Consider the following 27,752-nt stretch of genomic DNA (forward strand, 5'->3'; position numbering starts at 1 on the left):
TGCGCGGGCTACCTTCCTAGTTGAGAGAATAAGGGTGAAGTAGGTGGCACATACGAACTTAAAAACTGAGCTAGAGGCTGCCCGCTAGTTTGGCTTGGTTCCATCCCAATAAGTGTCAGATTTTTAAGAAACCGATACTTTATCCCTTGTATAAATTCTGGTTTATTAGAATAATGAGCACTTATATTATTAGTGTTGGTTTTTTGATAAATCGATACTTATAAGGGTAATAGGTACCGGTTTTTAATTTTAAATCTGTGTGAGGGGTTTGGGCGAGCAAGAAAAACCTCGTATATACCGGTTTTAGATGAACCGGTACATTAGCGGTTTTGTAGTAGTGAAGGGAAAAACACATCATTCATAATGTGTGCCATATGTATCATGAACATAAAACCATTGCTTTTGCGAGTGCAGCGATAAATCGAAAAACTTATTTCATCTCATTATCTAAGAACAGACCTGAATAACTACTCCAGTCTTCATACATACATGTGTAATTACCCCTCGCTGATCAGGTAAAGAGTGTGTGTATATAACTGTATATATACGCATGTATACATATGGGGTACGTACGAACGTACAAATACCGTATACACCAAGATCAAACGGCTGCAATGAGCTCTCGCACACAAATATATACGCGTATGCATGTCTTGAAGGGATGAGATCAAAAGGCGGTGCGCGAGTTGAGCGCCGAGTCGTCATGGCAGCTTCTGCTGCTCTTCTTCTTCCTCATGAAGAGCGCGCCAACCAGCGGGATCAGCGGCTTCTTCTTCTTCTTCCTCGCCTCCTGCTCCGCCGCCGCCGCCGCCTTCACCGCCTCGTGCCCGGCCGACATCTGCCTCTGGAACCTCACCTCGCGGTACAGCGGCGGCGCGGCGGCGGCGGGACGATGGTGAACCACGTCCGGCAACGGCGGTGGCGCTGGCGCGTGGTACGCCGCTGATGCCGCCGTCGGCGGGTCGGCGAACGTCACGTACCTCCTCTTCTGGAACTCGCCGGGGGACGGCGAGTGTTGGCGCGGCTGCGGCTTGTCGTCGTCGATCTCGACGAACTTGAGGTCCTCCACCTGCAGGTCGATCACCTTGGCGGCCGCCTCGCCGCCGTCGGCGTCGTCGTTGTCGCGTGACTTGAGCTTGTTGAGCTCGCTCATGGCGTTGCTGAGCTCCTCCTGCAGGGAGAGGATGCAGCCGACCATCTTCTGCTTCTCCGACCGCTCATTCTCCAGCTCCTGCTTCGCCTCCTCTAGCTCCGCCGTCGCCATCGCCGGCGCGTGGCGTGTCGCCGCCGCCGCAGCTGCCACCGCGCCGGCGACTTGTTTGACTTGACTAACTGTTGGCCATCTTGCCGGCGGTGTTGTGGTTGTGGCAGCACGATTCTGTTGGACCAAGATATATAATAATAGTACATATGGGAAATGAAAATTAAAGGTTTTGGATATATAGTAACTCCAAGGATCTACAAAGAAAAACAAAGTAAAGCAACAATGTTTTTCTCACTTCATTACACCTTCATTTTTTTTCTTCTACCATTTGGGTTCATGTGATTTTCATCCCTCCAGGGGATATCCTTTGTTATTTGCATGTCACTCAAATAGTTATGAAAAAATTTGAAAAAAATTGAGAAGATGTATTAACATGTGATATATCACTCCACAAACATTCAAATTCAACTTCTACATCTCGCAACAAAAAAAACAAATTAAACTACAACTAGTTAACGTATATTCACAGTCAAATTTGTTTTTATCGTTACAAGATGTAGAAGTTGAATTTGAACTGGTATGTTTGTAGAGCGATATATCATATATTAATACATCTTCTCAATTTTTTTCAATTTTTTGCATAACCATTTGAGTGACATGCATACAACGAGGGGATATCCCCTCGAGGGATGAAAATAGTTTCCCGTTTATGTATGTTCATTAAATTTTTGAGAAATTTTACAGTCATTGGAAAAGTACCTTAAACTATTTAAATTTTACAATAAAAATTTTGATAGCCCAAATTACCTAGTGTATAGAGGTTTTATGTTTTATACTAGAAAATGTGTTACCTCCCGATACATTCTTAAGGATGATAAAATTATCGTAATTTTTACACGGTAAATGATATAATTACATATAAGTTAAAGCCTAGTGCATACATTATGTCCAAAGAGATCATCAGGGGGGCCTAATGGAAGTATTGTATTGATGCCATTATTATCAAATGAAGGCTCTAAGCAGCTCTACTACACCTTTTATAGGTTCCTTAATTCAGGTGGAAAGAACATATCAAAGTCCTAGCTAGCTAGTGCAAACACTTTCCAATTTGATTCCATGTGTTCACCAATGTAACTATCTTATTTACAAGCTAGTTGTGTACTTTATGTGGTAAAAAGAGAGATTTTTTTCAAAGATCATCTAGAGTCTTGGATGGAGATAAAGTATTGATAATTAATTATTTGCTTGCTTTGATTTTGTAGTGCTTGGGTTGGTAGTACATATCACCACCAATAGCTAGGAGAGTTTGCATGCATGTTTACAAAGAAGACAGGTGGACATGGCAAAGAAAGCTTCTAGTATCTGCTAGTTTAATTGCCACATCTTTTTAACTTGGTTCAGAAGAAAGGAATAGCTAGCTAGCTAGCATGACTTCTCATTTGACAGCAACATCCATCAACTGAGGAACGGGTAAAGACATGAATGTGATTATTTAAATAAATTAAGTGCCCTACAAAACTATAAAGCAAATTGCCATTAGATTAGTACCTAAACACATTGGCAAGCAACAAACAACTAGAAGAGTCGGGTTTTGTATTTCCTTCCTCTCCAGGCATAGGCCAGTCTAACTGATTGAGTTGTATAATAAAAACTCTATTTATCTTTTAATATATTGACGTGCAATACTTTTCCGCGTTTGCAAAAAAGCAACAAATAGCTATCTAGCTTATATCATCTTGTCAAGAAATGCAATAATAAATAATTAACTAGCTCTGATGCTCGTGAAAATCAATTATAATTTGGAACGCAAGCTAGCTTATGAGCAATAGATTTGGGATCGAGCAAGACAGAGCACAAATCCTCAGATCCTTTGCAATTATGATGGAGCGGCACAAATCCTCGCTCAGTTTGTCCGTATGGATTATTTTTAATCAACGCAAGAGATAACCAATTAATCTGAATTTAAAGGCAGAGGAGTCGTTTGACTTATTAAAAAGACAGTCATCATCTGCATATATGTGTTTCAGATTGATTTATGAAAATGCAACATATATACCTGCTGCAGCTGGTCGGATGTGGCGAGTAGCCGCCGCCCGGCTCCGGCGTGGAGCTCGCCGGCGAGCACCTTCTCGCCGAAGAGGACGACGGCCTCCTTCACCGACCGGAACGGCGCCCTCGTGTCGATCTCCGCCCGCCCCACCACCGTCACGCCATCGCCGCCGCCGGCCATTGCTGACTTGCAGTGTTGATCTCCCCTTGATCGAGCTAGCTAGCTATGATCAGATAAATGATTCGATGGCTAACTTGAACAGAAATTTTAATCGGGCTAGCTGGCTAGCTAATAACTCGATGAATCTCTGCATGCATTCTTGAGAAAATAAGCATGGATGGATGGATTGATGGACACATCTAATGAATCAAAAGTAAGACACACATATGTATACAGATACCCATGGATCTATATATGGATGGATATGAGATGCTATATATGATGATGTGATGGATCACAAGTGGAGTATTGGTCGAGAAGCAAGTGAGATTAAGCAAGCAAGCAGCTAAGCAGTTATAACTACTGGAGACAAGACAAAACACCAGCAAGCTAAGCTAGCTACAAGATCGACGACGATCCGAACGATACCAATCAAGTGGAAATGTAGTTGGAGACGACGACGATCTGGAGATTATGTTGTTAGCTTTTCAATACATATATACTACTACTACTGTACTAGATATAATGCGTGTGTTGGGTTCGTTGCTTCGCGTCCACTTCACTGTAATATTCCTCCATCTTCTAGCTAGCTAGCTTTCGAAGTTTTAATTCTTTTTTTTTTTGGGTCACTGCTTGCAGTGTTTGCAGGTGAACGGTCCTGATCGACCCCGTCGACGAGACTAGCTAGTAGCAGTATATTCGACACTAGTTGTGTACAGATGCATGCATCCATATGCAGCTTCTTCAGACATAGACGACGAGATGTGTGTATAATTTCAAATATATAGGCGACGTATTATGGACGTGATAAGAGAGAGGGACGGGTTACCAACACACACTAGTATAGGCATAGCTTCATCTTACATGATAGCTAGCCAGCAGGAAGGTATTTGTATAATTTTGTATGGAAATTTTATAAGGCATGCGTGACTGTTTCATCCGGGCCGGTAATTTTAATTTTCAGCAGCGGTGCTCACATACACTTGACTCATGGAGCCCATTAGATCACCAATAATCCTCCCTGTTGGTGTCCATAAATACTCTATCGGCCTAGCTAGCCGCTATTCATCAAGTGTCTGGGATTTGCCCAAAATCTACCTCACCTATGCATCAGAGGGGGAAAGAACAAGATAAAAAAAAACGAACAACAGATCATGGTAGCCGGATCTGGCAAAGTCGAGGTTAGTGGTGGTGTAGAAGTCACCCGCTCCCCGCTGTGGAGTAACCTGCACTCACCATCGTGGAGAAGTCCGTCCGCACACCGCCCACGCGTGGATCTGGCCATCCCAAGCTCTAGCCAAATCCGGTGGCCACTACGCCGGGCCAGGGAGTGAAGAGGTAGCCACCACCACCGTCATGCCGCGTAGGGGAGAGGAAGTTGTGGTCATTGCCATTGTGCACAGGGGATAGCCGCCGCATGCAACACAGGGGAGATAAAGAGAATAAGAGATGGCAGTTGCTGCGCAGCGCCGAGGAGAGGAAGGGAGATGGGAGATGGAGCGAAAGAGAGGAAAAGGATGGAGGGGGGAGAGGATAAAGACGTCGATACTTGTTTTCTATCCTCCCACTCCACGCACGCTCCGCATCAGCTCAGCTCAGCTTGGCTAGCTCCCACTAAAAGAGCTGGGGTTTTTTCAAAACCGGCACTTTTATCTCAAATATAGGGGTCGTTTTAAAAAAAACACTTTTATTATTAGTATCTTTTTTTAATAAACCAAAGCTATAAGATGTTATAGATGCCAGTTTTAGTTTTAAACCCTCTTTGAGGAGTTAGGAGGACGGAAAAAGCCTCATATGTGTTGGTTTTAGATGAACCGGCACATATGAGGGTGTTCGTATTAAAGATTTTGTAATAGTGCTTACACGAAGGTTAGAGGGTGTGCATGAAGCATGGTGGTGGTGATCGGTGGCCACGGTGGAGCCACTTCTTCAGCCACTGGAAACAGGGGCGGATCTAGCGTGGGTGCTGGGGGACTCGAGTCCCCCCTATCTTACTGGATCACCATTGATAGAAGGGAAGATGAAAGGGGAATAATTGGAGAAAATGAAGAGTAGGGGGTACTGAAGAAGGAAGGAGATGAGTCCCCACTTAAATCTTGTTATGGATCCGCCCCTGAATAGAAAGGAAGTTGGTAGGAAGGAAGTTGGTGTATCTGGCAATGTAAGGGGGAGTTTGGATGGGGCTAAAAAATTTTAGTCCATGTCACATCGGATGTTTGCACACTAATTAGAAGTATTAAACGTAGACTAATGACAAAACCCATTTCATAACCCCTAGACTAATTCGCGAGACGAATCTATTGAGCCTAATTAATCCACGATTATCCTATGTGATGCTACAGTAAACATTCTCTAATTATGGATTAATTAGGTTTAAAAAATTTGTCTCGTGGATTAGCTCTCATTTATGCAATTAGTTTTGTAAGTGGTCTATGTTTAATACCCTAAATTAGTGTCCAAACGTCTAATGTGACAAGAACTAAAGTTTAGTCTCTAAATCCAAACACAGTGCCTATGGCGTGGAAAAAGGGCAGCGACAATGCCCATGGCGTGGAAAAAGAGGAGGTTTAGTTTTCACTTTATACTTGAAGCAACAAACTGAAATAGATTTGATTTTGTTTTCAGTTTATAATAGAATTCTTGAAATATTTTGGAATTTTTAAATGATATTTAATTCTTTTATTTTATCACAACGGTAATTTGGGGTTCAGATTAAAATATAAGGGCATGTTTGGATTGAAGCCAATTCTTGCCTTACCAATTATTTGGTAGTTTTGAGTAGCACTTGTTAGCTATTTGGATTGAGGCCAAATCTTACCAATTCAATAGGGTTAGAAACAACAAAACCCTACAAAAATATTGGTAGTGCCAAAACTTCCCAAGATTTGGCATTACCAAAATTTTGGTAGGGCTTCAAACCAAAACAACCCTAAATATTTTTAGCCAAAGTATAAAATTTATTTGGCTAATGTTATATAATTTGAATATATTTCATACAATATTCAATGTTGGAATTAAGTACCCAAAATTAATATATTCGGTTGTTCAGTTAACAAGTAGGCCCCCAATTTTTTTGGATGTTGCCTCTTTCGTAGGTACTCACATGCAAAGTTAATTTAGTAGGATAATTGTGCGCAATAGTAATGGTTTTTTTCATATGATGTATTAATGGAAGGAGCACATAATATTTTGTTCAAGATGATAAATCATGCATAAGAAATGGTCAAGATCTCCTACTTCCGAAGTTAAGATTGTGTACTCCCTCCGTTTCACAATGCAAGTCATTCTAGTATTTTCCACATTCATAGCAAGTCATTCTAGCATTTTCCACATTCATATTGATGTTAATGAATCTAGATATATAACATCAATATGAATGTAGAAAATACTAGAATGACTTACATTGTGAAACGAAGGAAGTACCTAAAGACCTCAGATCAAATGAAGATCATTATTCCAAAACACGTCTGGGGCAAGTTATCCGGCCCACGGTGCGGTGCCAGAACGCTGCTGCCTCGCCTGACTATTGTTGTGCCGAAGTAACCCATCTCAGAGTAAGGGCGTGTTTGGATGGTGCCCTGACCTGAGCGCTCTCACTCAGGCAGGTGCATCCAACCACAGGCCACCAAATTCGGACGCCTGAGAATCGTGCCTGACTCAGGCGTGATTCTCAGGGTGTGAAGCAAACAGACCCTAAGCAACCAAAACAACCCACATGATGCAACCTCAGGCTTGTCTCAGGTTAGGCCAGCTTCTCTCAGGATATGTAGCGACCAAACAGGCCCTAAAGCCGGCATTGAGGCAGTCTCGAAATCCCTTCATCTCCCTTCCCGAGACCATCTTCATTTCCAATCTGGTTCGCTCAAAGGTTTTGGTGTAAAAGAGAGTAAGGCGCTACAGTTAGGAGCTGTTTGGTTGGGCCGTTTTTGGCCCGTATCAGATCCCACCGTGAATAGATTGCATTACACATGTTTGTTTCAAATGGATCGTAATCGGATAGCCCGCAAACGAATTCCGGCCCAATACAAAGCTGATTACACTCCTAGGCGGGCGGAAAACGATACCGATACGGAGTGTAACCTAACTCTCCTCACGCGCCTCGTCCAGATCGAGCGCCGCCGCAGCTTCTCCTCCACATCGCGCGCGTCGCCATCGCCGCCCCCTCTCCTTGCGCGCGTCGCCGGCGCCTCCTCCTCACCCTGTGCGCGTCGCCGGCGCAGCCCCCTCGCCCCGCGCGCATCCCCGCGCCTCCCCATCGTCCCGCGTGTCGCCGGCGCCGTCCCCTCACCCCCCGCGCATCGCCGACGCCGCCGTCTTGCGCTCCTCCACCACCGCCGTCTTCCGATGTGGATCTTGACCGGAAGAACGCCGGGAACAAGGGCGAGGCTGTGAAGCAGGGGGCTGGTGCCATCAACCACATCAGACTTCCGTCGTTGCTGCCGTCTATCGATCACCTCGCCGGTGAGAACCCTCCCCCTACTGAAACCACCTCTCTTTATAAATTGTGAATGCTGATGAGTGATGATCCTGTGATAATCTTTTCATTAACAAATCATGAAGTAGCTTATACTAGTGAATCTCATGTATTAATCCTGCCTCATACATGTTTTCTTCATAAGTTCACATGGTTATGTAGAATATATTTTCCCAGATTGCAGGAAAGTTGAATATTAGTGAATATTTTTTTTGAGTGTAGGGAAGTTTGACCAACTCATTTTTACTATCTAGATTTTGAGAATTTTGATTTCTTTTACTGCCAGGTGATATATCATTTTCCACAATGTAAGATTGGAAAAAAAGTTTTGTGTAAAACAACAGATACATGTAAATATCCCTGAATGGATGCTTGATATTGTGTTCTAGCGAATCACTTAGGTTTAGCAATAAAAAAAATATGTACTGTGTTTATTTTAGTGGTAGCTTGATGTATTATGCGTGCTAGCAGGATATATTCTGGACATGGTTAATGCTTTTGTTTTATATATTTGTAGAGTGCTATGGCTCGCCTTCCCTTAAGTACCAAAATGCGGAGAAGAAATTTAGGGCTTAGAAATATGATGATTGCTGTCATACTTATGTATTATCATGTTGTTGTACTGTTTTTAATTTCATATAAGAGAAAATGTTGGAAAATAGAGAGGAGGATCAGAACTAGAGAACTTAGGAGTGAAAGACTATTCTAGCTTATTCGTGAGAGTGATATTGCTTGTATAAGCGAGCTCCGAATGGACAGGAGGACATTTCACATTCTATGTGACATGCTTAGAGACGTCGGAGGTATTGAGGATACAAGAAATATGCCGTTGGAGGAATCAGTAGCTTCATTCTTATATATACTATCTCACCATTTAAAGAATAGAACAATAGGAAAGTTTTTTTTACCGAAGTGGAGAGACTGTGAGTAGGCATTTCAATTTATGCCTACTAGCTGTTCTGAGGCTTCATCAACTTCTACTTAAGAAGCCAGAACCTATACCTGAGGACACCACCGACGATAGATGGAAATATTTCAAGGTAACCCATTCTAAAAAATAAATCACATCTCAGCACTATTAATTGTACCATATTTTATTGATGTGGTGTTCTGGATTGTAGAATTGCCTAGGTGCATTGGATGGTACACACATAAAAGTAACTGTCCCAACTAGGATAAAAGGAAGATATAGGTCAAGAAAAGGAGACATTGTTACAAATGTATTAGGTGTTTGTGCACCCGATATGCAGTTCATTTACTTACTACCTGGTTGGGAGGGTTCTGCACATGATGGTCGTGTCCTTCGTGATGCAATTCACAGGCCGGACGGGCTTCGTGTCCCTCAAGGCGAGTCTTTTTCCAATCAATTTATTTTGAAGTTTGACACTCCACAGCTTGAATTGTACTGATATTTCTTTTTTAAAATTTTAAAGGTTGCTATTACATTGTGGATGCTGGTTATACAAACGCAGATGGTTTTTTAGCCCCTTACCGAGGCCAAAGATATCATTTAGGCCGTTTCATAGCACGTAACCCACCACGTAGTGCAGAGGAGTACTTTAACATGAGGCATGCAAGTGCTAGAAATATTGTAGAGAGGTCTTTTGGAAGACTAAAGGGTCGTTGGGCGATTTTGAGGTCCCCATCATATTTTCCTATCAAAACTCAATGTCGAATTATAATGGCATGTGCTTTATTGCACAACTTAATTTTGCAAAAGATGTCTAGTGATCCATTTGAGGATGAGGACGAGGATGAGGATGAGGACGAGATACCATTGGATATACTTGAGGGAGAACTCGCCGAACCTGAGTTTATCTCAGCTATTTCGACATTTGATGATTGGACAAATTTTCGCAAATTTCTAATTGTTTGCAAATCAGAACTAAAAAAAATGTTGGTACAATTATGGATGCTTACTTATGTTAGTTTTCTGTTGAATTTCTAATGTTGCAGTTATGGAGCATCTTGGAAGCTCAAGCATTGTGCGTGGGAGAGGCAAGAACAAGAGGATTTGGACGTACTTTGAGGATGAGGAGCTGATCAAGGCATTGTTTGAGATTGCTTTGGATCCAAGCTGGAAATCAGAAGGGGGTTTCAAAAATGGATACTGCCAAGTTCTAGAGAACGTGCTTGCTAAGAAGTTGCCAAGTTCTGGCCTTACTGCTGTTCCGCACATAGAGTCGAGAGTAAGACACTTTAGGACCAAGTTTGGCGCAATTGAAGTGATGCTAACCAAAAGTGGCTTTTCTTGGAATGACAATAGAAAGATGATACAATGTGAGAAACAACAATACGATGATCATTGCAGGGTAAGTCATCAAACTAACTATGGAGTAGAAAATTTATTTATTGATTCATGAGTGCATTGAATTGAAATATGTGAAACTACTGTAAGATATTTTATGAAATTTTGTTCCAAATAAGCGGCTATGTAAAATTCCTCTGAAATGTTTGCAAAGACAACATTATGGTTTTCTAGTAGTATGCTTTCTCATACATATGTTCTCTTGTGTTTTTCATGCAATTGTAGCTGCATAGGTCTCTCTTTTGCTTGCTGAACCATGACCTTAATTTTGTGTCATTCTTTGTATTTTATAGAACAACAATGAGGCAAAGGGTCTATATGGTGTAGCATTCCCTCACTATGATACACTAGCTGCAATTTATGGTAAAGACATTGCTACTGGAGAAGGTGCAGAGGGTCTTGGTGAGGCTGTTGCTAATATGGAGAAAGAAATTGTTCAAGATATTCAAGATGAAGAAGATGAGGAGGATGAAGAGAGAGTGTCTAGAGAAACGCCTCGGCGGAGCATCGATTCAGCTGCAGCTCGACGGAGCATCGATTCAGCCACACCTCGACGGAGCATTGATTCAACTGCTTCAAGCTCTAAGAAGAGGAAGAAAGACAGCAACAAACTGAAAAATACCTTGTCAAGTGACCCTTTTATGGATGTCTTTGCCAATGTTCAAGGTGATCTGAGGGATGTTACAAAGCATGTGGGAGCAATGGTGGCATCTATGCAACGTGAAGCTGAGATCCAAGAGAAGGCAATGGCTGAGGAGAACCCACTACAAAAAATTCAGAACGAAGCTATTCTTGAGTGTCAAAAGCTTGGATTGACTGGTACTGAAGTTGTCAATGCTGCAGCTGCTTTTGTAAAAGTGCCGGCTCAAATGAGTATGCTTCTCGCTCTTCCAGAGTCTCTCAGGAGGGAGTACGTACTGAAAATACTTGCTGGTAATTCACTTGATCAATCTTGTAGTGTTGCAACTGCAACAGGAAACATATCACTTTATTTTGTGATCATTAATTGTAAGCATATTGCTCTTTACCACTTAGCATTTCATATATGCATTCATATTATTTGCCTTGCACTAGTATAATGCATCAATGGACCCAGCTGTCCATCTCAATGCCATAGTAATATTATATTCACTTCTAACTGGAGTATGTGCTTGGTCTCTTGCTTACTTGCTTACACCTAACTGGGAGTTTTTGTACTCCTAAAGTTAAAAAATGCTACCTTTTTTCTGAATATCATATATGGCTTGTCTGTGCAAGAATATTCTTAATTTGGTATGATGCTGAGCACTATATATTTTCTTTCACCTAATGTTTCTTTCACTAATTTCTGATTTTTTTTGTTATCAGATGAGGCGAAGAAAAATTGATGTACTGATGTGCTGGCTGTCAAGCATGATCTACAAGATGTTCATTATCTGTTTTTGAATTATTAGAATTCCATATAAGCATAGGCCTTAAGGATTGGAGACTACCTACGTCCTAAGGATGTTTAGTTTCAGTACTTCAGCTTTATTTGCTTGAACCATGACAATCTACATATTCTGTTATCAAAGTACTGTCCTGTTTTTCAGACAGAAGAATTGCCCCTAGCTTATTGTTTACTAATCTGGTAGTTTCATCCATATATTTCCTCAGTACTTTATTTAGACAGATCATGATGTATCCTCTTGTTGTTTGGTTCATTGAACTTCTGAAGTTATCACTCCTAGCATGGGTCAACTTTTCATCCACTCCTTTGTTATTAAATTTTGGAAGTATATCACTGATTAAATTCTGCAAAATGTCTTTTTGTCTTGAGTTCTCTATGTCAAAATTTGTATCCAAACATGAGGTGACAGTGTTTGGAATATTATGCACTATCTGTTTTGAAATTATTTTTAGGTTGAACTTATTTAGGAAATTATTTTTAGGTTGAACTTTTATTTATAAGCATACTTGTATACCAGCTTCATTTAATCAGTTATTTGATCAATGGTTGTCTGGAAGCAAGCAGTTCTTTGATTAGGAACAGCGATCCAAGCAAATGATCTTCCCAAAGGCTTCTGTTTCAAATTTCGAATTGTGTCCTGGATCAGCCTCCCGTTCCTTGGCTGCAATCCGCAACCAAACGCAGTAATGTAAATAAATGACGTTACCGCCCGCAACCAAACGCAGTAATGTAAATAAAACTAATCGTGTAATCGGATAAAATGGTATCCATTACGGCCGGAGGCAAACGCAGTAATGTAAATAAAACTAATCGTGTAATCGGATAAAATGGTATCCATTACGGCCGGAGGCAATACCATTAGCGTTTACGTTACCACATCCGAACCAAACACCACCTTAGAGTTATCGTTTCAAAAAAAGTTCATACACATACAACTAGCGAACTAGTATATCTATATATTAGAATGTGTTCAATCTGAATCTCGCAGAGAGGAGACACAGAGTTTCCAAACTGTGGCATGATCCAACTGATGACCTGAATAATTAGCAGATTCACAAAAGGCCTCTGTGGGATAGATGGCCATAACCTTAGCGCCGAGACTAGCATTTGCAAGTGTTGTTTATGCTATCTCGGCGAGCAAAGCATTCAGGCTTTCACGGGGCAAAAGAAACACATACCACACAATGCAGCCACAGAACTGGATCAACACAATAACAAGGCTAAATTTCACCTCAACAGAAAGATAGCTTCCAGTGGCCTAAATTCTAACACGAGTTCAAAACAAAATTGGATCATCTTTTTCCCTTCTTCGTTTCAAGTCATTTGATCGAGAAATTATTAGCAAGCAAAACTAAGATTAATTGTATCTCCCAGCAGCTGGGTTTCAGAAAAGAGGTCCACAAATGATAAACAAGGTGCACGTATAGACGAGGGGGTACAATGAGAATTTATGACATCCTTCCATTGGAGTTACCGCCACGTGTTCCTGTCCTCAGTGATGCGCATTTGCCGCCTCCTTTTTGTGAGGTTTTGTTGCCTGGAGAACAAACATGTACACAATATAAGAAAAGATGACTGACAAAATAAATCTTGATAGCATACAGAGTGGCAACTAATATAGCATCATTGATAATTCTATTAACTGAACCACAGTGGTAGAAACCATATTCCAGGACTAAGATAGCAACTATCAGTGGTAGAAACCATATTGGAGGAGGACTAAGATAGCAACTATACAACAGAATAAAGCAATGGCTAACACAATCAGGTGTCTAGGCAATGATTTCCATGTTGCCAAGGTTGAGTGCCAAAAGCATTTCATACTCTAAAGTCAGGACCAGGTTTGCTAGTTACAGAATAGCATAGGAGAAAACAAAGTATGTGATGTTATCAGCAAAGGCTAGTTCAATCTAACACACTGTAACAGGAGCTACTCAACGGAAGTAGAATATGAAGATTTTTCTCTTGAACACCAATAGGCCTGGCACGTTCATCACGAGGAGATAGAAGCAAATGTTAACCACATACAGAAACACCAAAACAAAATTAAGCAATCAACCTGTTATTAGTTGTTAACTCATTCAACTTAGTCCCATAACAATTTACCGCAACAGTCAGACAACACCACACAAACTAGAGATGACACCTCACACGGGACCAGAACTGCCTCTCGAGTATCGACTAAGGCCCTAACCAAACAAAGGATAACCTAACAGGATATAAAGATTACATGACAAATTTAACTCTTGAGCACCAATAAACCTGGCACGTTCATCATGAGATTATCGAAGCAAATGCTAACAACATACGAGAACACCACAACAAATTAAGCAGTCTCCCTGATAGGTGTTAAACTAGTAATTTAACTCAGCCGGCCCCCAGATGGTTACATAACAAATTACCACAACATTCAAATAATGCCATGCAAACTACAGACAACGCTTCATGCAAGACCAAAACTGCCTCTCAAATGTCCCAATCCAAAGCCCTTAACCACAAGGGATTGAAAAGGTGGAATAAAATTGCCAACTCACAACGAAACTAGGACAAATATGTATTCTTGAGCCTCACAGTGGAATTTTCAGTTTATGTACTCTAGAACAACTGACAATCGCTCATTCCTAATCAGTAATAGTACATTACAGACAATAGTAAACATGGAAACAAAATAAATTGATCATGGCTAATCGATACTACTACATTACAGACAATATAAATAATAAACTGATAGATCCAACAAGCAGGAGACATATCAAAAACTAACCATAGCAACATTCTCGAGTGAGGCTGGACGCATGAGAGAACCAGGGTGATATTGATTCCAGCCCCACATCGCTCCATCTAATCCAATAATATCTAACCTCAGACCGTTCCATCCAATCCAATCTAAACCCAACACAAGCATCTAAGCAATCACCCGGCCATCATCGTCATCACCACAAGAAGCAAACCGCTCGCATGGGGAGGTCGGGGAGAGAGAGAGAGGTTACCTTCAGGATGGAGAGCTTGACGGCGCCGTAGACGACGCCGACGCCGAGCGCGGACGCCCTAGCCACCTGCATCATCATCAAACTCAAGTCAGATCCGATCTGGAAACAGCCACAGCAAACACCGCCACCGCCCCAGCAGGCGGCCGCGGGACGGGAGGAAAGGGCGTGATGCGCTTACGAGGGCGAGGGTGCTGACGCCGGAGTAGGGCCCCGGGGTGAACGGCATGGCGGCGGCGGCGAGGGTTTGGGGGATTGCGACTTGGCTTGCGAGAGCGAAGAGGAGAGAGAAATCGCGTCGCGTGGAGGAGACGAAAGGAGGAGGAAATAGCCGAATTAATAAGAGGAGGCAGTGGGCTGGGCTCCTGTCGTGTTGGGCCTGGTCTCGATCTAGCTGGGCCGCGAGTCGTGGGCCAGGTGAGGTGGGTCCCACGCGTCAGTGAGCGTTGTCTCCAGGAGTCCGGGTCCTCTACTTCAGGCCTGTTTGGTACAGCTCCAACTCCTAAATATAACTCCTGAAGTTGAGTCTAGAGTGGAGTTATGGAGCTGCCTAAACCCAGCTCCACAACTCTAGTACATTTTATGAGAGAGCTCTACCCAACTCCACTCCCAGTTTTGGTGGAGCTGAAACTGTTTAGCTGAGCTCCAGTTTCAGGAGGGGTGGAGTTGGAGCTGGAGCTGTGCTAAACATGCCTTTCTTCAGCCTTTGCCGCAAGAAACGAAACGGGAAAAGACTGGACTTTCTTTAAACCGGCCGGAGATATGCACATTGTATTCTGTAAAGTGCTATAGATTGGAAGTAAAAACTCACGCCGGATTAAAGATAGGTATTAAAATTAAAATAGAGCATATAGTTTCTATCCATGAAAATACAAACGATTATGGCCGTGTTTAGTTAATGTGTCAAAAAAATTTTAAGTATACGGTATACATTTAAAGTATTAAACGTAGATTAATAACAAAACAAATTACAGATTCCGCATATAAACTGCGAGACGAATTTATTAAGCCTAATTAATCTGTCATTAGCAAATGTCTACTTAGCACTACATTGTCAAAGTGTGGCGTAATTAGGCTCAAAAGATTCGTCTCGCAATTTACATGCAAACTGTCTAATTGGGTTTTTTTTCGTCCACATTTAATGCTCCATACATGTGTCCAAATATTTGATATAACGGAATTTTTGGAAGTTTGAAGAGAACTAAACACTGACTATGATATGATTCGGAGCGAATAATTTTCAGATAGACCTATGCATTAGTGAGCCTTCAGGAGTCAGAGACCTATACTTTTGCCTGCTGCAACAAAAAGAAAGACACTAGAGATTAATTAACTGGCCGAAGAGCTGACAATTCTACTTACAAATGTTGAGGTTAAAATTTAGATGGTTTTAAACTTTAAAGGAAGAAATGCAACATCACGTAGAGAAAGAGACTCGCAAAAACAACCTAAAATGCGCCTTGTGAAACACCAACATGGTATCAGCGCCCCAAATGTAGTGCAAGAATAAGCTTAAGTTTTTACTAATTGATCCCAGTGGCAGGTAGAACTAGATAGAATCCAAAGATTTGGCCCTTGAGCACCACACAGCTAAACCTGATGCGTCGTTAATCATGAGGCGACCAGAAGCAAATGTTAACCACCTAAAAAGCACCACAACAAATTGAGCAGTCTCCCTGTTAGGTGTTCACCATTCATTCAACTAGAGAATGCCCCGCGCGTTGCTGTGGGACTTGGTTAACATCAATTTGTTAGATAGAACGTACAATCTCAAGAATAAACAGAAGAAACAAATAGCTTTCTTAGAGAAATTCTTTTTAGTAGTCCTATCTAAAATTTGTAGATAATTTAGATAGCACATGTTAACTGAAGGGGCGTTTAGCCATAAAGCTCTTTTATACGGATTGATGGGCTGGATACATGTAGATGTGTGTGAAGATGGGCCAATGTGTTCATGTGGGCTACATTTGGCACTGAGGATGCGAAGAGACTCACCCGGTGACTAATGGGTTGGGCTCTATGCTGCATTTCATCCAATGCCTGAGAAACGATCTAATGCATTCATCCAACGGTTTACAATTTGATGATGATGTGGAAGCACGAGGTTTGAGCTTTTGGCCTTAATTTTATAGAAAGAAGGGATACCAGATGATTGCATAACAGAATTAACACCACATAATCTAGATGATACCAAGCACACTACAGATGACCATTCATGGCAAAACATAACTATATCATGTCTAAATCCTGAATTTTTGCCCACAGATTATTTATTTATTGTTCATTTTTCCAAGGTAGATCAAACAACCGGAGCCATAATTCGCACCAATAAAACTTTTCATAGAATCCATCTCAAATCAGGCAGAATAAATTATGGATGTTGTTAACAATGTATACGAGATACGTACATTACATATATATACACACAACAAAATACATAGCCACCTCCTGGCATTCAGAGTTCATACATCGAACAATGTAAAAAAAATGACGCAGAATTCATTCAGATCAAGCCAATCTGACACTACGGGGCATCCACAAATTTCTCACCACCAGGGTGTGAGCCTAAATAATACACATCGCATTGCACAAAGGAAAAAAAATGAAGAAAAAAATGGTTCTAACAGAGCCTACATTTCTTTTTGTTCAAGAGCTGCGTCAACAAGTATGCTACAAACACACCAATGACCTATTGGGAGCATAGGGAGCAATGCAGATGAAGTTCCTGGGAAATAAGGTTAGCCTCATCAACTGTCAGTGCCACAATCCCTATCAACAACTGCACAAGTCAGGATATCAGACCTACTGTGGCTGGCTCCTGGTGACCTGGTCATGGGGGGAACTGGCTGCTTCTGGCTATGGAGGAGTCGGGGTCTTCACCTTTGGAACCCGGAATATTGGGGAGAAGAGCAATGGCTGGACCACTGGAGATGCAGAGGATTTCGCCTGCTGCCTTGCGGAACATCGTTGCAGACCCTGCATGGTGGACATATTGTCAGCACGTATAAAACTTCCGTATGGAATTCATGAAGAAAAAAACAATCGTACAATTAGCACCTCAACTGGACACAAATCAGGATTCAGGAGTCAGGACAGTAAAGACCAATGCATAGGTATTTAACAAAGCAGATCATATTCAAGAATAAAGTGTTCTGTGATAATCGCAAGATAAGGGTTTATAACATATCTTACTTTTAAAACACACAAAAAGTTGCATAACTTTACCGACAATAGTTTGAAATTGGAAAGAATACATTGTTTAAAGCCAACACAAAGGCTCTGACATGACTGAATCTAACATTGATACATAAAAAGGGCAAAGGTGCAAATGGCTAGAAACAAGATATGTGCGGCTCATTCCCATCGTAGCCTTTTGAAGACACAAATTAATTACTCAAACATTCCCACTATCTTCCCATGAATCATGCATGCATCTAAGAACAATTACAAAACCAATTCTGCAGAAGTTAACTTGACTGACAAAAAGGACACTTTGAACATACAAGCACCAGGACATAAGAGGAATGGAAGAATTTAACACAAAAGGATACCAGATATCACAGAGCCCAACAGTCTGACCAAGTAACCTAATATAGTCTCCCCAAAAAAGACTATGCGACAGTTCTTTTGTGAGGATTCTGGACTTGAAGAACACTCACTTACTTCCCATCAACTTTAGTATTTGCCCATATTTACAGCAAGATGCAACTAATGCAGCCCACCAAGAATTAGGGCATTGGAATTAGTGTTGTAAAATAAGTAAAGCACCACGGATAAAGATGCTATCATCCATCATTGTGTTATTTTGGCCTATGCATACAACAGTGATGAAGAACTGGTAGTCAAAAGACATGTTCTTCCATGTGTTACATAGTACCCCAAGTGCATGTGTGATGGTCCTTTATGAGCATCTACAACTAGCATAATGCCCACCTAAATTCCATCAACTTTACTCTTTGTCCATATTTACAGCAGGAGGCAACTCATGCAGCCTACCAAGAATTAGGACACTGTAATTAATGAGCAAAAAGTGTTGCGCTACCAAAAGAAAACTGGAAGCAGGAAAAAAATATTTTGCCAGGTTCTTAATAGTGTATAGAGCAAATGAGCGATGGTCCTTTATGAGCACCAGTGACTCACATAATACTCATCTAAATTCCATCTACCTTACTTTCTGTCCATATTTACAACAAGGTGCAACTCATGCAACTTGCCAAGAATTAGGACACTACAACACATGACAACAATGTACTACTGTCATAACAAAGGTACAAATATTAGTCCATAAAGTAGTTAATTTGGACATAAACAACGATAGATCAAACAACTTTGCTTTAAAGCACAACATTATACATCAAATATGGAATTGTTAACAGTAAGTAGAGTTAATAAACAAAAATATACACATAAAGTAAATAAGGTACACCAAGAGCTGACCATGTATTTGAAATAAGAATACTTACACTGGATGATGGCAAGGCACGCTTCCGCTTTTCGCCAACCTCAGACTTATCACCTTCTATTTTTTGCCTACGAGAATTATTTCTTGACTGGACTTGCTTCTGTTTTGAACTTGATGCATGCTGTCTGGAAATCTTCACTTTTCTCCCAGGTGGTGTGGCTTGCAAATTTGTTGATTTGTCCCTTGAAGGAGGGTCTTGGGACCTACATTTTCTGTTCCTCTGGTTGGTATCCTTTTTGTTGATCTGACTGGTCATAGGCTGACCATGTTTGAGTTGTTCAATTTCCAAGTCTTTCTCCTTCACCAAGGAAAGCATTTCTTGTAGCTTATCCTCAAGAATTGATATGTTCATTTTGGCATCAACAGCTTCTGCTTGTAATCTGCCGATCTCGTTGCCCTTATTTTGATCTTGCAGCTGTTCTAAATTCTTCTGAAGCTTTTGTGCAGCTTCAGTAGCTTGTGCTGCCTCTATTTTTTTCTTCTTAAGGAGATCAGTATAATCATTCTCCATTGTCCTCAACTGGTTCCACACAAAATCCTTTTCTGCACGTAATGCAGAAACTTCCTTTTCCTTTTCAGAGCTCAAAGTCTTGTAGGCGTGCTTTAGTTTCTTTAACTCTGCTCTTAAATCTCTTGGACTGTGAATGTGGTGATCAACAGTGTTTTTAGCAAGTTCTGCATGCCTTTCCACTTCCTTCAGTTTTTCCTAGTAGTAATAGAAACAAGAAGAGTCACAAAACAAAGATTAGGAAAATTAGTGGTATGCACAAGCTGAACTCATGCTCGTTAGTTACAGCAGCTACAAAAGGGCCACATGCAGCTCTTGTTTTTGTATGTACCTTCAGTTCATAGTTTTCTGCAGCCAAAGCAGCTATAGAAATTCTGAAGTCCTCCAAATCATTCTCCGTGAGTTCTGATTCAGAAACAGAAAGAAATTACATCAGTAATCAGTAACAACATAAATTCACAAAAACTTCCTTTTCCTGAACAATATTTCCACTTAATATACATATATACAATGTCTTCAAGACAGATAGCAGATCCATTTTCAGTAAAATGTCCTTCTAGATGGAATACAAAACACAATTTGATACTCCCATCCTCTACCTTTAGCCAGAAAAGAAAGAAGAAAGCAAGATTAAGTTGTACTCAACTTCCAGCAACATTATCTATCAGTCTGACCAATGCAATTGCACATAAAAAAGGCACATTTTTTCCACTGGAAGCACCTCAAACCACAAAGAAAAGGACAGACTGATAGATAATTCATCACACACCAGCACCAAGTTTCCTGATGAAACTAGTAAAAAGAAGAGAACACCAAAATATTACCTGTGCGACAAATACTTAATCTAGACCGTGTAATTGAACAAGACTGCATGACGCTTAGGTTGTGAACTAGCCTAAGGATGATACATTTTGCATCCACTGGAAGCAGCAATTAAGAAAGAACATGACAGTATGACGACATATCGGAAGGAGTCAGAGAACCCAATATCTAATCAACGAAGCGGGAACAGTGCAAGCCGATGCCCAAGATGCCCAATCTTGTCCACTTCAAGCAGAAAAGGGGGGAGATTTTGCTCCAAAATCCCCCGAAAGGAAGCGATTAAGGAGACGAAGGCGGAGCGGTTCCTTTCTTACCAGCTATCTTCTGGTAGGAGCGGGCCTCCCGGTCCTTGTCCCCGAGAAGGATCTCCATGTTGGCCGCCTCATACCTCTTCCTGATGGCGTCCGCCTTCCTCGCCTGGGATCCCACCAAAACCCTAACCGGCATCAGCGGAGGAGAAACCCTAGAAGGGAAGACGGCGCGGCGCGGGGCCGATGGACTACCTGCTGCAGGGAGGACTGGAGGCGGCCGACGCGGGAGACCATGAAGTCGTGCTGGATCTTGACGAAGGCCGCGAGGTGGTCGCGCTCCGCGACGAGCTCCTCCACCTGCGCCTGCGTCTTGCGCAGCATCGCCACGATCCCGTCGTAGATCCGCAGCCACTCCGCCTGGGCGCCCTTGCCGCTGTCCCCCGCCGGCGCGGCCACCCTCGCGCCGCGCCCACGGCCGCCGCCGCCACCGCCGCCGCCGGCCATGGATGGATTTTGAAATTTGGAAAGGGGAGGAGAAAGAGGAGGAGAGACAGGAGGAGGAGAGGATTGGGAGGAAACGACCGTTACGCGGAGTATAAAGAGAGGCGCATCTGGGGGATTCGGAAAAAAAAAAATCTTCTACTATATTTTTACTCCTAAACAAAAATGACATTTTATAAAAATTCAAATTATCTTTTCTTTTAATAATTTGAATTGACATAATTGCAATCAACTGTAACTTGGGTTGAAAAAAAATTACTCCTACTTAGGATGCCCCTAAATATTTTTTTCTTTTGCTAGTTGAGGCTCAGAAATCAGCTCTCAAAGTGTGCCTTTAAATCCCGAGATATTTAACCATTTGCCACATTTAGATGTGGCAATTAAATCCCACCCCTAGTCCCTAGATTTATCCAAGGGCTCTAGATCACATCCCCAACTATGGTTTTCTACGCGGAAGGGAAAGCCCGGACGCTTTTCTTCCAATTTTCTCCACCCTGCTTCACCATCCTGGTCTCTACCCAGACTTTGTCACCCTGGTGTCACCATCAGTATCCGTTTCATTGTCCTCTGAGCCCCGGTGTCACCATCGGTATCCATTTCGTTATCCTCTGAGCCTGCTAGTTCTTCAAACGCCTGCTCCCCTTATCCTTATGTGTCTGTTGCACTGTCTTCTGAGCCTGTTAGTTCCTCAACCACCTACTCCCCTTATGTTGTCACCTCCCTCTATCGTGTCGCCTCTTTCTTAAGTGTGCCATCGTCTCTATCGCTAGTTGTAGCAGGAATGTCTCCATCAACCAAATCTATTACTAGCGAGGAAGGTATAAAACCATCCACTTTTCATGTCTCACTTAACTTACAATTGTTGACTTGATAGTTTGCGTGTAATGACAATTTGTAACTAACTAAATTTAGTATGGTTAATTTGATCAATTATCTTGGTTAACCAGACTAACAAATAAACTATATAGCTCAAAGTGCAATATAGCCCAACCCACCAACCTAATCTGTACCTTCCATACAATTACAACCGCTAATCACCTAAATATTAATATATCCTAAAAACTAACATGAAAGATACCCCAACAATCCACTAATAGCCCCATCTCCCTTCCGTAGCCGCCACTCCACTCGGTTACTGCTCTCATAGATGCATATGGTCTTGCTCCCTACCAAGCGCTCTCACATCAAAAGACCAGCAATAACCACATAATGTTATAAAGTTATAATCGAGAACCGAATCGAACTAATCGAAAGGATAGCTCAGTATTGATTATTTTGCATTATTTCATTCTTGACCTAAATTTATAAAAGACCAAATACCGAACCAAATTGTTTGGTCTCAGTAAATGCCAGTGCTGCCCACAAATGGCAAATTAATATCACAAGGTTCAGCGCATATATAACTGAGCAAATGACAACATGTCATGCCTCACACATTTTACCCATCTATTGGCTAATTAGAGAGATCATTCACACTTGAAACACAGATATTAAGATTTTAAGATCCCTTGATTTGAGATTTGATTTGAGAAAAAAAAAACACTGCCTTTACCCCAACTGTCCCAAACTCTCAAGGAGACATTCTCCTTTTTTTTCCATTATCATTTCAATTAAATGATTATGAAAAACTCAACAAAATCAATAAAATATATTAATATGTAATAGGTCACCTCTACAATTTGCTGTAAAAATAACTACGAATATACCTTAACCAGTTATAGCAAAAACTGAAAGTCTCATTAGTCTTGATTCCTAATTTTAGTCCAAAACTAAGCCATAGTCTTTCATAGATGGTCATAGAGGTAATCTGTATGTTCCTAGTTAGAAAAAAAAAAAGACTGAACAATACTGTATTCGTTTTTTAATATATGACATTGGTTATCGGAGTAACTGCTAACTTAACACTAGTAATTAACTGTAGTGAGTGGTGAGTAATCAATCAATCAGGGAAGAGCTCCTCCATGACAGCGGGAGCGATCCACTGGATCTGGATGTGGGTGATCTCCCACAGCTCGTCTCCTTCCATGGCCACCAGCACCCCCTTCTCCTTCATCTCCACGATCATCCGCTTCAGCATCCTGGGCACCAGGTCCTGCATCACGCCGGCGCCGCCGCCCGCCGCCAGGTCCGACTTGATGCACGTGTCCAGCCGCCGGAGCACCCCCAGCCAGAACGTCCTGAACCCCGCCCCCTGCGCCAGCGTCCCCAGGAACAGCACGAACACGTCGGCGAGCAGCTCCGTCGCCGCCGCCAGCGTCCCCTCCATGCTCCGAGTCTCCCTCTCCGCCCCCTCCCGCCGCGAGTACTCCAGCGTCTTCTCGTGCAGGTCGTCCACCATGGCGAAGATGACCAGGTTGAAGCACGCCAGCGACCCCGTCGGGCCCAGCTCGAGCTCGCCGGCGGCGGCCAGGGCGAACGCTCGCCCCAGCTCCGCCACCGCCTGGTTCCGTATCTCCTCTCGCCGGACTAGGCTCGTCTTGCGCAGCGCCTCGGCCAGCTTGATGAACATGCTCGTCGCCAGGTTGCCCATCCGCGACGCGTCCTCCATCATCATCATCGCCGCCGCCGACGACGACGAGCTTGAGCTTGAGCTGCTCCAGGCGTTGCCCGGGTCGGAGTAGCCGGACTTGTGCCATAAAATGAGCCAGTTGACGGAGTCGGCCATGAGCTGGAGGATCCTGGTGCTGATGTCGAGCGGGCTGATCTTGAGCGCCGCGAACCCGAAGGCGGCCTCGATGCACGCCGCGTAGTTGAACCGCGTCACCACCTGCGCGCCGTCGTTCATCAGCTTGATCATGGCGGCCACCGACTGGTCGAACGTCTCCGGGTGCCGCCCCGTGACGGACAGCAGGTGAAGCACCGTCTTCCACCCGATCGGCGTCTGCACGTTGCTGGCGTACTCCATCAGCAGCTTCACGATGCACTCCGAGATGCCCTCGCAGCAGGTGTCCAGGATCTCCTTGTCCAGCTTCCACATCAGGTTGATCGACTTGAACACCAGCTCCTCCGCCATCCGGTCCCCGCCGCCGCCGGAGAGCAGCCTCACGGCGACCCTGAACAGCGCCACGATCGCCTTCTCGGCGAACGGGCACGGCGAGAAGAGTGGCAGCTGGGACACGGCGGCGAAGCAGTCGTGCAGCTGCGGCCAGAACGTGGTGAAACGGTGCACGTTCGCCGACGAGACGACCGCGATGAGGTCCCAGCAGAAGCCCACCGTCTCCTCCTCCTCCACCGGCGTGCTGAACTTTTGCCCCTTGCCGCCGGCGGCGAAGATGAGCGCCCGACCCAGGTTCTGCACCGACTCGTCCGGCAGCTTCCCGCTCTCCGTGAAGATGCTCCCGATCCGGCATTGCTGGATGATCTTGAGGTTGTTCTCGAACTCGCTCCCCACCGACAGCAGCGACTCGCCGCCGGCGTCCAGCGACAGGAACTGCGAGAACCGCCTGATCATGCCGGACACGTGCCTGCTCGTCCCGGCGCCACGGTGCGACGACGGGAAGATGACGCCGGACTCCGACTTGGCCCGGTGCCCCAGCCGCTCCGTGCTCACGGCGGCGGCGCCGCCGCCGTCCTGGTCGACCAGCGACGGCGGCAGCAGCTTGAGGCGCTTGAGCTTGAGCAGGCAGTCGACGACGTTCTTCCACGCGCCGCGCACGGACTCGCCGAAGCGGTTGGTGATGGTGAAGAGCGCGAGCGTGGCCATCCGGGGCTTGAGCTCGTTGCTGAAGGTGAAGAGCGTCTCCTCGGTGGTGGCGTAGGGGTTGAGCAGCGTGGTGAACTTGCAGAGGCAGCAGAGGAGCTCGTCGAGGACGTCCTCGAGGCCGTAGCGCGCGATCCGGGCGACGGAGATGAGGCCCTCGACGCACTGGTTGAGGATGTCCTCGTCGTCGGTGTAGTCGAAGATGGCGGCGAGGGTGGCGACGGCGGGGCCGGAGACGGTGACGAACACCTCGCGGGTGAGCTTGTGCTTGAAGTCGCAGGGGGTGAAGGGGTCGATGGCGCGGGAGCGCTTGACGAGGTCGGCCCATCTGGTGGGCGTCATCTCGGCGGCGGCGGAGGCCTGGCTGAAGACGGTGATGGCGTTGCCGGAGATGGAGTGGAAGAGCTCGGAGAGGTACTCCCTGGGGAGGTCCTTGCCGGCGTTGATGGCGCGGTTGTTGCGGATGAAGTCGTCCTCCGACATCTTCTTCTTCACCTGTGTGTAAGGATGCAAGTAGGCCGACCCGTGATTTCACTTATAAGTAAGTCAAATAAATGATATACCCATTTAGATATGCAAGTAGGTCGATCCATAAACTTTTTTTAGGTTAAATTGATGGGTAACCTGCTGGTCAAATCGTACTAATTTTGTCTATAAATGGGTTTGCGGACAAGCCCACTTGCACCCCTACCTGTGGGTTGTGGAGGTCGGTGTTGAGCATGATGAGGGAGTAGCAGAGGATGAAGGCGGCGTCCTTGGTGGCGAACACCTCCGCCGTCTGCTGCTCGTAGAACCTCTCCGAGAACGCCTCCAGGATCCGCTGTATCTTCTGCGACTCGCCGGGGAGGCGGAACGTCTCCAGGTAGGTGCGCAGCGCCGTGTCCAGGATCACGCCGGTGAAGTCGAACGTCTCCGTGAACTCCTTGAGCACCCTCAGGCTCTGCTCCTCCGGGTCGCCCAGGAGCTCGCCGATCTTGTTCTTGTCCAGCCCCGGCGAGTAGCGGAGGAAGAAGGCCATGCTCCGAGGCTCCGGCGGGGTGGGCACCAGCTGGCTCAGCCGGAGGTACTCCATCCCCTTCTTCTCGTCGCGGTTGTAGTGGTTCGCCGCGATCGCCACCTTCTTCTTCCTCAGCTTCCGCTTGCGGACGAAGTCCACCCACGTCTCGTTGTTGCCGGAGCCGGCGGCGGCGGTGGCGTCCCAGCGCTCCACCCAGAAGAGGCGGTAGTCGGAGATGTCGACGGCGTAGGCGGCGTGGTCGGGGGCCTTGTCGACCTCGACGTTGTCGGCGATGGTCGTGAGCATGTTGACGAGGCCCTCGAACGCCTGGAGCTGCACCGTCGTCATGGGGCTCGACGCCGGGAACGCCGCCTTGCACAGCAGCTTCCCCACCTCCTCGTACACGTTCCGCAGCATCGGGTCGCAGTCGTAGTTCACGTACATCTCGATCACGAACGTCGGCTGCCGGCAGAAGCTGATCAGCCCCTCGATCGCCACCTCCTGCAGCTGCGCCCCGCCTCCGCCGCCGCACAGCCGGAGCAGCACGTACAAGAAGAACGCCTCAAGCTGCAGCTTCAGGAACCTGGACGAACACCTTGCCTTCATAAACTGATTGAATCAATGGCGATCGAGCTCGTTAATTACGTACGAACCGGCGCAAGAAGTGGTAGAGGTTGAGAGCCGTGCTGCAGATCATGGAGAGGACGAGAGGGCTGGTCTCGGTAGCGTAGTGGATGAGGTGGTAGAAGAGGTCGTCCTGGATGAGGCGGAGAAGCTTGGGGTGCTTGCCGATGGCCTCGCCGCCGAGCTCGATGGCGGAGTTGATGAGGACGAGGGAGAAGAGCTGCACGTCCTCCTCGGTGATGAACGCGCCGTGGCCGTCCCCGGTGGCCACCATGTCGGGGGCGTTGAGCAGCAGCGTGCAGAGGAAGTTGAAGATGTCGGCCATGCAGCGCGCGCCGAAGCCGGCCACGGACAGGTCGTCGGCGTCGGCGGCGTCGGCGGCCGGGATGTCGGGCAGGCGGGCGAAGACGGCCTGGAGGATCTCGTGCATGCAGTGCCTCGCCGTGCGCTGGAGGAGCTCGCTACCGCGGCCGCTGGCGGCGTGCTGCACCACCTGGAAGCAGGTGTTGACGGCGTTGCAGACGGAGTGGTCGGACAGGAGCGGCGCGGCGCGGGCGCGGAGCAGCGCGGCGAGCACCTGCAGCACGCGGAGGAGGACGGCCTCCTCGGCGCCCGGGTCGGCGATGCGCTCCACGCGGCAGCTGCTCACCGCCGTCAGCACCGCCTGGATCGCGTCGCGGGCGCCCGGGGAGCACTCGTCGAACACGTCGATCCTCAGGATCTTCAGCACCGACGACAGCGCCACGCCGGTGGCCGCCGGCGGCGACTCCTCGCTCTGGACCACGTCGAGGAACGGCTTCAGGTACATGGCCGGGTCGGAGCAGCGCCAGGCGCCGTGCCGGGGCTGGAAGAGGAGCCCCCGCAGGTTCTTCAGCGACTGGATGAGCCCGGCGAACGTCGCCTCCTCCGCGGCGGCGACCGACGGCGGGAGGTAGGAGTAGGGGTCCGGGCGGCGGCGGATGACGGCGAGGAGCGCGGCCACCTCGGTGTTGAGCATGCAGGAGATGCCGAGGTCCTTGAGCCTGGGGTCACGGCGGGGGCCCCGTGGCACGGTGTACGCCGGCGGGCCATCGTCGTCGTCGTCGGAGACCGCCGCCGCCGCCGTCCTCGCCATGGAGTATACGTTAATTTGATCGGTCAAAAGGTGGTAACGCGCGCGTATATGGTGGAATGAATGTGAACCAGGAGTGGAGCGAGTTAACGTCTCCTATTTTTAGGGCCCTGCCGTTTTTGTTTGCAGATATGGCTCCGGTTCATTTGCCAATATTAGTTTGTT

At 45.4% G+C, this 27,752-nt stretch overlaps 4 protein-coding genes, 3 non-coding genes and 1 pseudogene across 10 annotated transcripts; 1 reads left to right on the plus strand and 7 right to left on the minus strand.

Moving 5' to 3' along the window:
• Positions 1–376: 376 nt before the first annotated feature.
• Positions 377–3,905, minus strand: LOC127769991 (WEB family protein At1g75720-like). Its single transcript, XM_052295655.1, has 2 exons — positions 3,261–3,905; positions 377–1,378 (listed from the first exon to the last, which is right to left on the minus strand). The coding sequence occupies exons 1-2, from the start codon at positions 3,432–3,434 to the stop codon at positions 668–670; spliced, it is 885 nt and encodes a 294-aa protein (XP_052151615.1). The 5' UTR covers positions 3,435–3,905; the 3' UTR covers positions 377–667.
• Positions 3,906–7,536: 3,631 nt separating this feature from the next.
• Positions 7,537–11,894, plus strand: LOC127771437 (uncharacterized). 3 transcript variants are annotated; one of them, XM_052297351.1, is made up of 6 exons: positions 7,577–7,874; positions 8,405–8,927; positions 9,009–9,234; positions 9,844–10,199; positions 10,489–11,128; positions 11,543–11,894. In XM_052297351.1, the coding sequence occupies exons 3-6, from the start codon at positions 9,132–9,134 to the stop codon at positions 11,560–11,562; spliced, it is 1,119 nt and encodes a 372-aa protein (XP_052153311.1). In that variant the 5' UTR covers positions 7,577–7,874; positions 8,405–8,927; positions 9,009–9,131; the 3' UTR covers positions 11,563–11,894. The 3 variants fall into 3 exon arrangements, with proteins under 3 accessions (XP_052153313.1, XP_052153311.1, XP_052153312.1); XM_052297352.1 differs by lacking the exon at positions 9,009–9,234 and having other exon boundaries at positions 7,578–7,874; XM_052297353.1 differs by lacking the exons at positions 8,405–8,927; positions 9,009–9,234 and having other exon boundaries at positions 7,537–7,874.
• A 2,325-nt stretch (positions 11,895–14,219) lies between these two features.
• LOC127770127 (uncharacterized) lies at positions 14,220–14,944 on the minus strand (annotated as a pseudogene).
• A 2,002-nt stretch (positions 14,945–16,946) lies between these two features.
• Positions 16,947–21,180, minus strand: LOC127772173 (nuclear matrix constituent protein 1b-like). 2 transcript variants are annotated; one of them, XR_008017303.1, is made up of 6 exons: positions 20,907–21,180; positions 20,718–20,820; positions 19,913–19,986; positions 19,075–19,779; positions 17,414–17,587; positions 16,947–17,336 (listed from the first exon to the last, which is right to left on the minus strand). XR_008017303.1 is itself a non-coding variant. In XM_052298166.1 (5 exons), the coding sequence occupies exons 1-5, from the start codon at positions 21,156–21,158 to the stop codon at positions 17,468–17,470; spliced, it is 1,254 nt and encodes a 417-aa protein (XP_052154126.1). In that variant the 5' UTR covers positions 21,159–21,179; the 3' UTR covers positions 16,947–17,467. The 2 variants fall into 2 exon arrangements, 1 of the variants encoding a protein (XP_052154126.1); XM_052298166.1 differs by having other exon boundaries at positions 16,947–17,587; positions 20,907–21,179.
• LOC127772374 (small nucleolar RNA snoR103) lies at positions 18,221–18,328 on the minus strand. Its single transcript, XR_008017365.1, has one exon. It is a non-coding gene; the product is annotated as a small nucleolar RNA snoR103 (small nucleolar RNA).
• LOC127772372 (small nucleolar RNA snoR103) lies at positions 18,496–18,602 on the minus strand. Its single transcript, XR_008017363.1, has one exon. It is a non-coding gene; the product is annotated as a small nucleolar RNA snoR103 (small nucleolar RNA).
• On the minus strand, positions 18,714–18,820 carry LOC127772373 (small nucleolar RNA snoR103). Its single transcript, XR_008017364.1, has one exon. It is a non-coding gene; the product is annotated as a small nucleolar RNA snoR103 (small nucleolar RNA).
• Positions 21,181–22,722: 1,542 nt separating the features above from the next.
• Positions 22,723–27,590, minus strand: LOC127770089 (ARF guanine-nucleotide exchange factor GNL2). Its single transcript, XM_052295763.1, has 3 exons — positions 26,506–27,590; positions 25,547–26,435; positions 22,723–25,350 (listed from the first exon to the last, which is right to left on the minus strand). The coding sequence occupies exons 1-3, from the start codon at positions 27,588–27,590 to the stop codon at positions 23,095–23,097; spliced, it is 4,230 nt and encodes a 1,409-aa protein (XP_052151723.1). The 3' UTR covers positions 22,723–23,094.
• Positions 27,591–27,752: the final 162 nt, after the last annotated feature.

Source organism: Oryza glaberrima, chromosome 4, assembly GCF_000147395.1.
Source record: "Oryza glaberrima chromosome 4, OglaRS2, whole genome shotgun sequence".
NCBI classification, from domain to species: Eukaryota; Viridiplantae; Streptophyta; class Magnoliopsida; order Poales; family Poaceae; genus Oryza; species Oryza glaberrima.